This window comes from Coregonus lavaretus (genome assembly GCF_964263955.1).
Source record: "Coregonus lavaretus genome assembly, chromosome: 39".
In the NCBI taxonomy this organism is placed as follows: Eukaryota; Metazoa; Chordata; class Actinopteri; order Salmoniformes; family Salmonidae; genus Coregonus; species Coregonus lavaretus.
In genome coordinates this window covers 16725124-16737803 of record NC_140026.1, presented here as the reverse complement: position 1 = coordinate 16737803, position 12680 = coordinate 16725124, and the positions used below count along the sequence as shown (strand labels likewise).

At 42.0% G+C, this 12680-nt stretch overlaps 1 protein-coding gene across 1 annotated transcript in view; it reads right to left on the bottom strand.

Annotated features, from left to right (window-relative positions):
• The window catches only part of LOC311112982 (multiple PDZ domain protein-like), a gene marked incomplete at its 5' end in the record, with an annotated part of 158369 nt that overhangs the window by 45936 nt on the left and 99753 nt on the right, over nucleotides 1-12680 (bottom strand). The window contains 10 exons of the mRNA XM_084156108.1: nucleotides 2176-2256; nucleotides 3284-3500; nucleotides 6162-6250; nucleotides 6527-6629; nucleotides 7223-7327; nucleotides 7542-7625; nucleotides 7983-8111; nucleotides 8621-8834; nucleotides 9726-9865; nucleotides 10365-10526. Coding sequence (XP_084012234.1) covers nucleotides 2176-2256; nucleotides 3284-3500; nucleotides 6162-6250; nucleotides 6527-6629; nucleotides 7223-7327; nucleotides 7542-7625; nucleotides 7983-8111; nucleotides 8621-8834; nucleotides 9726-9865; nucleotides 10365-10526 — 1324 coding nt within the window. The remainder of the gene's footprint in view (nucleotides 1-2175; nucleotides 2257-3283; nucleotides 3501-6161; nucleotides 6251-6526; nucleotides 6630-7222; nucleotides 7328-7541; nucleotides 7626-7982; nucleotides 8112-8620; nucleotides 8835-9725; nucleotides 9866-10364; nucleotides 10527-12680) is intronic.

Sequence of the window (12680 nt, the reverse complement as noted above, 5' to 3'; positions counted from 1 at the left end):
CTGTTATGAGGGCAAAAGGGGGTGCAACTCAATATTAGAAAGGTGCTCCTAATGTTTTGTACACTCAGTGTAGACTTAAATAGAATATGAAGTTTCAAGTACATTCAACCAACTACTATGTCCCATCTGATTGATTCAGACTCAATGACTCACAGCAAGCGGTAGGCTACAGTTAGACAACTCCAAAATGCCCTACTTGAAAGAGTTTGGTGTTACTGTAAGAACCACTTCAAAGGCATCTTTCGTTTACCCTTTTATGTGAAGAAAATCTGTATTTATTTGCCACTGAAGTGCCTTCAGAAAGTATTCAGACCCCTTGACTTTTTCCACTTCTTGTTACAGCCTTATTCTAAAATGATTAAATTCATTTTTTCCCTTATCAATCTACACACAATACCCTATAATGACAAAATGAAAACAGGTGTTTAGACATTTCAGCAAACGTATTAAAAATAAGTATTCAAACCTTTTGCTATGAGACTCGAAATTGAGCTTAGGTCCATCCTGTTTCCATTGATCATCCTTGAGATGTTTCTACAACTTGATTGGAGTCCACCTGTGGTAAGTTCAATTGATTGGACATGATTTGGAAAGGGACACACCTGTCTATATAAGGTCCCACAGTTGACAGTGCATGTCAGAGAAAAAACCAAGCCATGAGGAATTGTACGTAGAACTCCGAGACAGGATTGTGTCGAGGCACAGATCTGGGGAAGGGTACCAAAAACATTATGCAGCATTGAAGGTCCCCAAGAACACAGTGGCCTCAATTATTCTTAAATGGAAGACGTTTGGAACCACCAAGACTCTTCCTAGAGCTGGCTGCCTGGCCAAACTGAGCAATCGGGGGAGAAGGGACTTGGTCAGGGAGGTGACCAAGAACCCGTTGGTCACTCTGATAGAGCTCCAGAGTTCCTCTGTGGAGACGGGAGAACATTTACATTTTTACATTTACGTTAAGAACCTTCCAGAAGGACAACTATCTCTGCAGCACTCCACCAATCAGGCCTTTATGGTAGAGTGGCCAGACGGAAGCCATTCCTCAGTAAAAGGCACATGACAGCTCGCTTGGAGTTTGCCAAAAGTCACCTAAAGACTCTCAGACCATGAGAAACAAGATTCTCTGGTCTGATGAAACCACGTCTGGAGGAAACCTGGCACCATCCCTAAGTTGAAGCATGGTGGTGGCAGCATCATGCTGTGGGGATGTTTTTCAGCGGCAGGGACTGAGAGACTAGTAAGGATCGAGGAAAAGATTAACGGAGCAAAGTACAGAGAGAGCCTTGATGAAACCTGCTCCAGAGCGCTCAGGACATCAGACTGGGGGGAACGTACACCTTCCAACAGGACAACGACCCTAAGCACACAGCCAAGACAACACAGGAGTGGCTTCGGAACAAGTCTCTGAATGTCCTTGAGTGGCCCAGCCAGAGCCCGGACTTGAACCCGATCGAACATCTCTGGAGAGACCTGAAAATAGCTGTCCAGCGACGCTCCCCATCTAACCTGAGAGAGCTAGAGAGGATCTGCAGAGAAGAATGGGAGAAACTCCCCAAATATTGGTGTGCCAAGCTTGTAGCGTCCTACCCAAGAAGACTCAAGGCTGTAATCACTGCCAAAAGTGCTTCAACAAAGTACTGAGTAAAGGGTCTGAATACTTATGTAAATTATATATTTCAAAAATTTTTGTATATACATTTGCAAACATTTCTAAAAAAACGGTTTTTGCTTTGTCATTATGGGGTATTGTGTGTAGATTGATGAGGGGGAAAAAAACAATTTAATCTATTTTAGAATAAAGCTGTAACGTAACAAAATGTGGAAAAAGTCAAGGGGTCTGAATACTTTCTGAAGGAACTGTATTATGGAGAAAATTTATATTTGAAATGTGTGGCAACACTTCATGTGGATAGTCCATCTGTAGATGCTCAACAAACTATCCACAGACAATCAAAAACATGTCAACAACATTTCTGTTGAATTACAACAGGGAAAACATCTATAGACATGCATTGATAGTTTGTTGAGCATCTACAGATGGACTGGTTCAATTATTTTGAAATGCACAGTAGCCTAAAACCAGTCCTCACGACAATAGCATATTTTAAACAGATTCCAATCCATTAGCTATCCTTAGTAAAGGACCCCAGATAACAGGGGAGTGGATTCACTTACCGTCTCTGGTGTTCTCAGTTAACTGATCCTTCACGTTGGTGACATTCGATTCCCCACTCAATACCTGGTACTGTTTCTCACCTGCACCGGGGTACACAATATACACACGTCAATACACACATACACATCTTGCTCCTAGCCAGAACATGGTGGTTATGTCGTAAGGGGTTGTGTTATAAATGGGCATTGTGTGTGTGAGTGTGCGTAAGAGTGTGTGTGAGTGTGCATGCACGTGTGTGTTTGTACTTTTAGATGTGTGTATTGTTGTAAATTGTTAGATATTACTGCACTGTTGGAGCTTGGAACACAAGCATTTCGCTACACCCGCAATAACATCTGCTAAATATATGTATGCGACCAATAAAATTGGATTTGATTTGATTTTGTCATGCATTTTCCTACGCTTATGTTTACTGGGGTTGGTATGAGGCTGGCCCAATTACAGGTTAAAGGAGTTCAGGGTTTCCTAAAGCAGGGCGGAGTGCGCTGCCTTCTAAATCTGGAGCTGTGGTTGTGGTGAGAAGATACAAGTAGAAAGAAGCTTCACCATCCTTACGTAGATGGAGGTCATTAAAGTTAGGGCAATGTTGTGGTATGTGAACTTTCCTCAAGTGGGCACAGCCCTGCAGGGTCCCCAGGGATGTGATCAGGGGCTGAATGTATCAAGCTTCTCAGAATAGAAGTACTTCCCTGTCCATGGAAACTTAATCATTGCAATCTAAAAGGCAAAACTGAACCTAAATCAGAACTCTGAAACACTTGATACATACGGACTACATAGAAATCAGGTCAATCTGGCTAAGGGATAGGTCCATTTCTATCATGTATGAATGGAGGATAATGTTGGAGTAGGAATTCCTGATTAACCCAGAAAAATCCCATCCCATCCCTTGATTACAGTTGGGCTGTATTCTCAGCTAAATGGAATACAGTATGTGGAATATGCAATAAATATATGCACTGTCAATCAAAGATGCAGTTGTCAAGGTCATGTTCATTAGGGCACGCCATTGAAAACGTTTTAAAATGCTTTGCAACAGAAAACCAAATTGAGTGTGTTTTTTTATTGGACAAATCCAGGTAGCCCAAACCCTTTGTCCAGAGGTACCTTCAGTGGTGGCGTCCACAACATCCGTTCTCTCCAGTGTGGGGTCTCTGCCCCCTGGGGTTGGTGAGACTACGATCACACTGGACACCACAGCAGGTGGGATGTCCTCTGGACGGAAGCCTCGCCTGATCAGCTTCAGGTGAACAGTCTGGCCCGTGTGTCTCAGCACCTCCACGGCCTGCTGGTTGGTGTAGCCCTGGATGTTATTACTGTCCACCTGCAGGGGGCGATCATCCATGTCATGATTATGGATATATCATGGAGATGAATAGAGGGCTCTTCTTTGCATCTTTGTTATATTGGCTTCTGTGACAGCATGGACAGCATCAACGAGGGCTTTCTCCGTACTTAAACAGGCTTTGTGGCACGTGAGTTGTATATCCAAGTCTATAGGATACATTCTCAGGACAACACAAACAGGAAAGCAAGCTCACAGGCACATCCATACCAGGCACACCCGTACCAGGCACACCCATACCAGGCACACCCATACACACAAAAATGGTTGCACCCAATAGACAAACCTACATCACAACAAGAAAACAAATCATGATGGAAGATTTGCTCATGCTTCAAATCCATTAATTTATTCAGGATGTAACACAGAAAGTGTTTTGCATTAATTGTAAATGCTCAATTTAGGGTCATGACTAGGGCTGTGGCAGTCATGAAATTGTCAGCCGGTGATTGTCAAGCCGATCTCACGGTAATTGACTGTTAATTAACATAAACACATTTAGCATCTCCTGGCTTCCACGCATAACCTACAAGCCACTGATTCAGACCTTTGGAACATCTACATTTAAAAAAGTCTAATAAATCAATTTAATATAGCCTACACCATCACAATAAATCCATTATGTATTTTAAAGAAAAATGTAGTATATTTCAGAAGAACAGAATAGCATACTCTGAGTTGTCCTTATGTTAGGCCCTGATCTGGCTCTGACCTGGCTATGCCATATGGCTGTGGGCTACACTAGTTTATTTAGCAGACAAGAGTTGCTTAGAATTCCGTGGCATTATTTAATAGTATTAAGAATACAATTGAACATAGCTGAATAAAATAGAAAGGATATTTTCTCCAAAAGATTTCTGAGGGAGTGTGCACATCCAGCTATTCTGTGTTGAGCATTTAACAAAGAAACAGGTACTCCTATATGCTTAATTTAGAGTTTTTTTTAAAACTTTAGCTGTGATCAAAACATATAGCCTAAGGCTGCATGATGCGACTCTAATGATGATTTGAAAAAAGTTGCATGATGATTTGAAAAAAGTTGCATGAAAGGCATGAGCTCTGCTTTGTTTTCTGAGCAGACGGCACACACTTCATCAGTCTCTCATTCACAATTTGACAAGCACTTGACAATGCCTCAAATTTCACGGCGGCATCCCCTTTGTGTGGCCATAATGCCCCCCCAAAAATCATGCCTTTTGCGGCCAGTGGCCGTTGTGCCCTTGGGCTGAATATAATAATTATAATACCCTTTTCCCAGCTACGTGCTCCAAAGCACCCCTCACTCACATGACTCTCTCAGATTGCTAAATTCTTATTAGCCAATGCCCGTCACGTGATCAGATCTTTCTAACAGGCTACAAGTGAAGACAGCCAAAAATGCATGTAATGCTTTTATTATTTTTATGAAATGTAAAGCGGATGAATGTGCTTAATTTTAAGGTATTTGGCCACTTTAGTTGTGATACAAACATTATCAAAACATATAGGCCTATGGGCTAGTCTACATGAGGTGTGCGAATATGATTTGAAAAAGTCGCAAAAAAAGGCATGTGCGGTTTCTTGCCTTACTGCACACAAGCTGGGCATAATTCACAAGTGATAATATATAATTTACAAGTGATAGGCTAATATTGTCACCCATCATCACTGTTCTTGATGTAATCTTGTCTTTACATATACTAAATAATATTTGTGTGAAATTTGTTTTGATTTAGAATGGACCATTTTCATGCACCTGTCTCGAAACATGGGCAAAAAATGAATGTCATCTAAGCACTTAAATAGAGAATGGAGGACGCTTTTCCCGTGGTTCATTTCCATGCCAGCCAGGTAGGCTATACTCCTGTTGTAAAGAGAAGCAATGTGCTTAATATTAGAAAAGTTGATAAAATAAATATAGTAGGTCTAGCCTATAGAAAGCTGATGGGATCCTCCACTTTTTAATAGAGGCCATCATTCTGTTTTCTCACGCAATTGCATAGCCTATAGAAATGTTGCGCAACATGAGCTAATGGGCTCCCATGAAGTGGTTGATTAGATATTCGATAACATTTGCATTGATGTCAGAGAGATTAGAGGGACAATAGAGTGTTGAGTACCAGGCAGTTATCAAGTTTGGTAGGCTACTAATGACCATTAGCAGCATCAGAGCTTGGAGAAGCGTAATTACCGTGACTAAATGGTCACATGGAATTTGACTGCCGTCATGACTCATGACCGCCGGTGTGGCGGTAATACGGTCACCGTAACAGCCCTAGCCATGACTGGAACAGTGTGTATAAATCTCGGCTGAAGCCAAATTATTCAAATATGGGGCCTTAATATCTCCCTACATTATCTAAATAGATAAAGCTCCATATTATTCAAAAATGAGAGAAATACCCTTGCACACTTTATTTTATACTTTGGCATGGAATTTAAATTTACATAACAGCTAATAAAAAAATCAGAGGGGTGTGGCCTGGGGGTGTCTAGCGGTTAGGGCTGTTAGTGTTGGCATAGGTTCGAATCTGGCCTACTGCACAACCTCTACCCCACTGTCATTCTCCTTCCCTCTCTATCTGTTCAAGTCAGAAAGTGAAAATAAATTTGTCCAAAAAAATAAAATTAAAAGAGTTGAGGATAGCCTAAGACACTTACGGCTATGATCTGGTCTCCAACATGGATCCGGCCATCTTGCTCTACAGCACTGTCTTTAGTTATACTTTTCACGAAAATACCAGAGGGCTCTGAAAATTGCAAAATAGACACAATGAGCATGTGTGGATAACATTCCTTTAACTGTCAAACTGTATCTGCAGTTTGAGTGTTCTAGAGAAGTCAGAAACATTCACCATTTCACGAGAAGAGGCAGTGTCACTATATAGCTCTGTGCTCCATACATTCTATGGGACTCTTTAAAGTACATTTCTTCACAAGTGGTTTCATTCCATCCCAAGCAGAGTGAATAAATTAGAAAATAAATAAAACTATTTCTAGTAGTAAACAATGCTGGCAAGTCTTACCAGAATTTTTGTCCCCCACATAGCCGGCGATGGTGATTCCCAGACCCTGGGCATTCTTGGTCAGCCCAACATCGAACGCTTCGGCCTCCTCTTCCTCATATCCCTGTGAATAGAGAGAGGAAGAGTGAGTCAGCTTCTACATTCTACAAAATGGCCGACAGAGAGCACAGTGGAGGGGGCGAGTCGCGGGTGCGGAATTCCCCCAATTCCATGTGCTGTTAGCAATTTACCAACAAGCATTCCTCACCTATGCATCAACTCTGTCAGCCAGATGAGTTATGTTATTTATTTGATCAATGTCAACTAAAAATTGCAATCAAGCAATGGGGTTACTGAGACTGTGTACAGAAAATAATATACAGTCTAGTTTGGGAGTGTTAGTCATGGAATGTTGATAAGGGTCAAGGCTAATACTGCTTGATAATGTACAGCGAATTCCAGTTGTTAGCTTTTGGAACATTGTGACTTCTGAGGCTTCTGAGTCACAGATGTTACGTGTCACAAATTATTCTCATTGGATGCCTATCTCTGAGGGGAAGAGAGATGGAACAAAAGAGAGACAGAACCATGTGCACTTTATCCTAGTCATATGTAAATATAACATTTTAAGGAAACAAACCTAATAAAACCACCTTATCCTCCCCCTTTCCCCCCTACCCATCCACCCAACCACCCCACACAATTGTCTTGTCGTACCTGTTGCTCTGTGACCGTGGGCAACAACATTGGGACGATGGAGGTCTCCTCTGGAGGGCCTCTAGTGATAACCAACTTCACTCTGTTACCACACTGCCTCAGGACCTGGACCAATCACAATACAACTGAGATCAGCACTACACACTAAATATTTTACTTGTCACTTAGGACTATACTGTATAAAACTATAGGAAAACCAGGACAAAGGTGATAAAAAGGAGACGTTTTTGTCAAGTCTCAGTCAAGTCTCAAAGTCGTACATCCAAAAGTCTCAGACGAGTCTCATTATCAGTAGTCAATTCAATACAAAACTCAGTACCTGAGCCACCTGCTCACTTCCCATGCCATAAAGGTCAGTGTCCCCAATCTTGAGGATGTGGTCCCCACTGCGTAAGTGCCCATCCTAAGTACAAGGTAGGAAAGTCGTTGGTTATTACTAGTAGGTATGGCTTACAAAAACCAATATTCCCACTGGGCACAGGCATCAGTCCAACATAAATTTTTTATTTACATTTGGTTGAGATGTCAACAAACGGGAAATCAACCAAAAATGTCACCATGACATTGAACTTAGGTAAAAAGATGGGTGAATTTTTTCCACCCATATATTGATTACTTTTTGCAAATCCAATCAGTTTTCCACGTTGATTCAACGTCATCACATTGAATTTTTTTGGTTGAAATTACGTGTAAACAACAGGTTCCTGCTTGCAAATCCTCTAAATACCAATGTGTGGTGCATCCATGACATTGAAGTCACCTGATCAGCGACGCCTCCAGGTAGGATGGTTTTGACAATGACACCGGTGGTCTTGCCTCCCACAATGCCAAAGCCCAGGCCTGTCCCGTCATTGACCAGCTCCATTGTCTCCACATGATTCCAGTGGGCCTAAGGAGGGACACAGAGAGTGAGGGTCAGATATGGATCTCAAAACATTCACTACAGGAAGCTTACTATAGGGTGTAACCCTCAGGGCAAAAGAGAGGTTGGCAGTCCAAGGAAAACAAGGACTAATGAAGAGGAAATGAAGAAACATCATTCCAGGAACCACCTGGATGTAAAGAAAACTACCCAGAACAGGGTTCGATAGAGATACACTGTTGAGGCCCTTTGCTCCACAAGGAGCGAGAAGGAATATGTTAAGTATTATTGTGTATGTGTGTGTGCCTCAGTGAACTAACGTTATACAACCGTCTGTGTATGAGGGTTGCTTTTGTGTCTGTGTGTTCCTCATCACGCTAGAGTGGTCATGCATGACGCTAGCTCCCCTGGGAATGTGGGACACCATAGTTTGTGTGTGTGTGTGTGCGCGCAGAATGTGAGTGTGTTCATGTTTGTGTGTGTGCTAATGTGTTTATGTATGCTTCCACAAGCCTCTGTGTGTGCATTCTCCTCACCGCGCTGGAGTGGGCAGACAGGGTGCTGGCAGCGGAGGGGGTACGGGACACCACGGGGCTGGCCAGCTGAGGGATGGGTCCTCTGGCTATGGTGAGCTGCACGTGCTCAGAGGCTCTCTGCAGGATGCCTATGGCCTGCTGGTGGGTCACTGTCTGGTCCAGGGGTTGACCGTTGATGGCCAAGATCTGATCTGACTCCTTCAGCTTCCCATCGCTGTGGGAACAGGAGGATTCTCATGATAAAATATATAATTGACATCAATTAAAGGGATAGTTCACCAAAATTACAGTATGACATCCTGGTTGCTAAAATTCTAATAGTTTGCTTAATTTCAGTTTGTGACAAAATAAGCAAGTATAGTGTAGAGAATTGTAGCATCTAAACCACTGTGAAATATATTTTCCAATTAAACAAAAATATTGAGGCATCAAAATAGCGCACATAGAACAGATCTACCGGTTCTTAAACTTGCTTTTAATGAGAATGACAGATCTATAACACACATTTCTATGTGAATTTGGTCAGGTCGCCCAAAAAGTGACATATTGCAGCTGTAAGTGGTAACTTTTTAGTAGTTTTGTCCAATATGTAATTTTGGGTGAACTATCCCTTTAATGTCTTATATTGTTAAGTTTTCATTGATGACTCAAGGTCAAACCTATTTCATAAGATGCGGTCTCAGTGCAACTAAATTCATTATTGAATAGTTGATTGTCAACAGCTGATTATCTAATGGGCTGTAAAGCTTAGAACTGCGGATAATCTCACTGTTGAAAAGATGCAGGTCGAAAAAGACAGTAGTCATCCACTATGGTCTTGGGGAGATGCAGCGTGGGCAGGCTTTTGTTCCAGCCCAGTACTTACACATCAGATAATCAACTGTTGATTCAGCTGGAATGTGCAAAAACGGGGTTTCTGGTTTTAATGACTTCATTTCAACCAGATTTGTCTGCTACAGGGTGGGCAGGCTTTTGTTCCAGCCCATCACTAACACATTAGATAATCAACGGTTGACCCAGTGGGCAAAACTGGGTTTCTGGTTATAATGATGTCATTTCAACCAGATTAATCTGCTGGGCATGACCCTTGTTAACGTTCCCATACCAGTGGGCCACGCTTCCGGGCTGGATCTCCTGGACGAAGATGCCCAGCTCCCCACGGTTCTCGCTCCTCAGGCCAACCACGCTGAAGCCCAGACCCCCAGACAGCGGCTTCACCAGCTCCATGTACATCACGTAACGCCCCTAGACACACACGCAGGCACACGCAGGCATATGCACAGACGCACACACACAAATGTACGCATATATATCACACACACAATGTTAGCCCTCCTTCTTACCCCCTCTCACAGCAGCAGCAAAGACACACACTCTCCTCTGAAGTCTATTTGAAGTCACTCAAGAGTGTACACTAAACACTGCGTAGTGTAGTGTAGTGTAGTGTAGTGCGCACTTGTCTTTGAATATTTAGCTAGCTTGACCGGGAGTGTAACCAGCCTTGCTTGTGATTATCAAGATATATTTCTGGAGATAATACATTTCTTACAGTCTAGGGATGTGGAGAAATAGTACCACCAACAGCATTTGTGCAAAAGTCAAGTCAGATTACAAACAAAAACAACCAACCATATAATGAAATATGTACCTCTTAATATATGTGTATCTAAAAGAAAGTTACTTGCTGTGATGACATAACTCAAAATGTATGAAATGCTTGCGTTATATCCAAACAGGTCTTTACCTGAGCCATGGAGCGAATGATGTGCTCAAACTCCTCAGGCGATTGCTTCCCATTGATCTGTGTACTAGTGGAGGCTTCTGGGTAGGCAAGATGGCCACCATTGGCCTGGGCTGATGTGTAGCATTCACTCAGGTCACCGCTAAGTGTTGATGTGACACCACCCTGAAACCATCAATGGAAATACAGTCAACAAGTGTTGCATTCAAGAACTCTAGGTTTTGCAACATTTTGATATATGGCAAACTGTGTAAACTCAGTACTGTTTATAAAAAAGAGCAGCTGCTAAAAGCTGTTGGCTGTTATAGTTTTGAAGTGCTGTTTATTGAATTTGTGGCAGTTGTTTGATTGAAGTTAGACAGACGTGATCACACACACTATAACTAAGTATTTGAAATCAAATATATTCAATGGTGTGACGGTAGGAATTATACATCTCGCCAGAAACAGGCTTAATCCACAAAATTACGGCTTTATTTTTGGATATATCAACACAAACCATGTTTACTTGTCACACTTTGTTACATACATGCATTGCATTGAGTATCACTAATATGCAAAATGAGGCCACACAAGCCGATCCAATCAAGTTCTAACCAAAAACCTGCCATCACTGCTGTTAAAATAAACAGAGGCTAATTTCGTGAATTTCCAAAATCGAACTAAGTCTAGGAGCCTAGGAGCGTGGGAGGCAGGCCAGCTCGTTACCCAACAGTGATTAGCTGGATCTATAGCAGTCCATTCCTTCAGAGATAATAGCCTTTCAGTGGATCCAACAATGACTCTGCCACAATATAATATTTCCATCATAGCCATCTGGATGCCTTGATATGCTACTCAATAAATGGGCTGCAACCACTGTGTTTCTGTGACTAATGGATTACATGAATTAGACAATGTGTAAAACTATGTTTTTGAATCTCATTTGCTTATTGGCTCTAATGTTTGTTTATGATTCATTTGAATGTGATCCAAAAGGACTAGCGCATTGCTTCATAAGCACTTTGTTTGAAATATAGCATCCTTGAATTTGGTTGCCCTTTTGAACTTGTGCTTAGCATATTGACGAAGCATTTTTGACACACTAACTGACATATCATCCAGCCAGTAGCCTATGGTGAGGTTTTAGCCTTTGTAAAGAGAAAAACCCTGCAGGCTAGGCTAAGTTAGCGTAGCGCTCAAGTTGCTGTCCCATACACAAGCTTTGTTAGCCAGCCGGGCTAAGAGGATTAAAGCTCCAGTCTTGCACATTTAAGAATTTGTTTCTGCCCCACTTCACACGGCGGCGGCCTCTCTCTTCTGCGAGCAGGCCCTGTCGCCATAGCGACACTGACAGTGCTAAGCACTACTGGCGGGAGTAGACAGACAGACTATGTGTGGGTCTAGGCATTGACTGACAACAAAAACACTAACTAAATCTTTCCTACAAATTGGTTTTGCCTAAGGAAGCCAGAAAGTATATTTGTATTGCAAGCACTCAGCTTAATCTCTGTTCCTCTAAATTGAATTTACATTATTTAATGTTTTCTTTGATTCACTTTATCTATAAACATAGACTCCATTGCTAATTTATTTTAGCTTAAAAAAACATTAGGGTGGAAGAGCAATAGTTTAGCATGCCACACACACACACACACACACACACACACACACACACACACACACACACACACACACACACACACACACACACAGTTACCCATGCTATACTGTGTGGAATGGATTGTTACATTGTGCTAAGGAATGTGACACTGCTGAAATAAGCTATAAAGCACTGGCACACAAAAAAATGCCTGCAAGGACTTTATAATCTGAATTCCTTCAGGGGTGAAAAAAAAGAAAAGCTGTAGCAGCATCCCTGCCTACCACTGCATAGCTCACATATTTTCTGTCTCAAGCACTCACCCTGACCCTTCCCACAGTGACCTAACCAGAGCTCTTTCTTGGGCAAAAACAAATCTAAATTTCTCATGGGCCCTAGATAAGCCGATGAGGCCTTTTGGCTTTGCCTGGTAGTGTCTGCTTATATAACCTTAATAAAAGTGCCCAGATGAACTCGGACTGCAATATGACCACAGTAATACATGATTTGAGAAGAAAAAAAGCAAAGTCTGTCTGGAGCCTGAATAATTCAATTGGTTTCAATGCAGACCAAATCAAGACTGAAACAGGTAGCAGTAATTTCTTTCATTCTAACTACTAGACATAATAATACTCTTGCAGCAAAGACCATACATGGTCAATCCTGATCTTGAAAGAAGATGGCACATATTTAAAGCTACATTGAAAAGACGAGCTGAGTCTGCAGCTATGCCATTA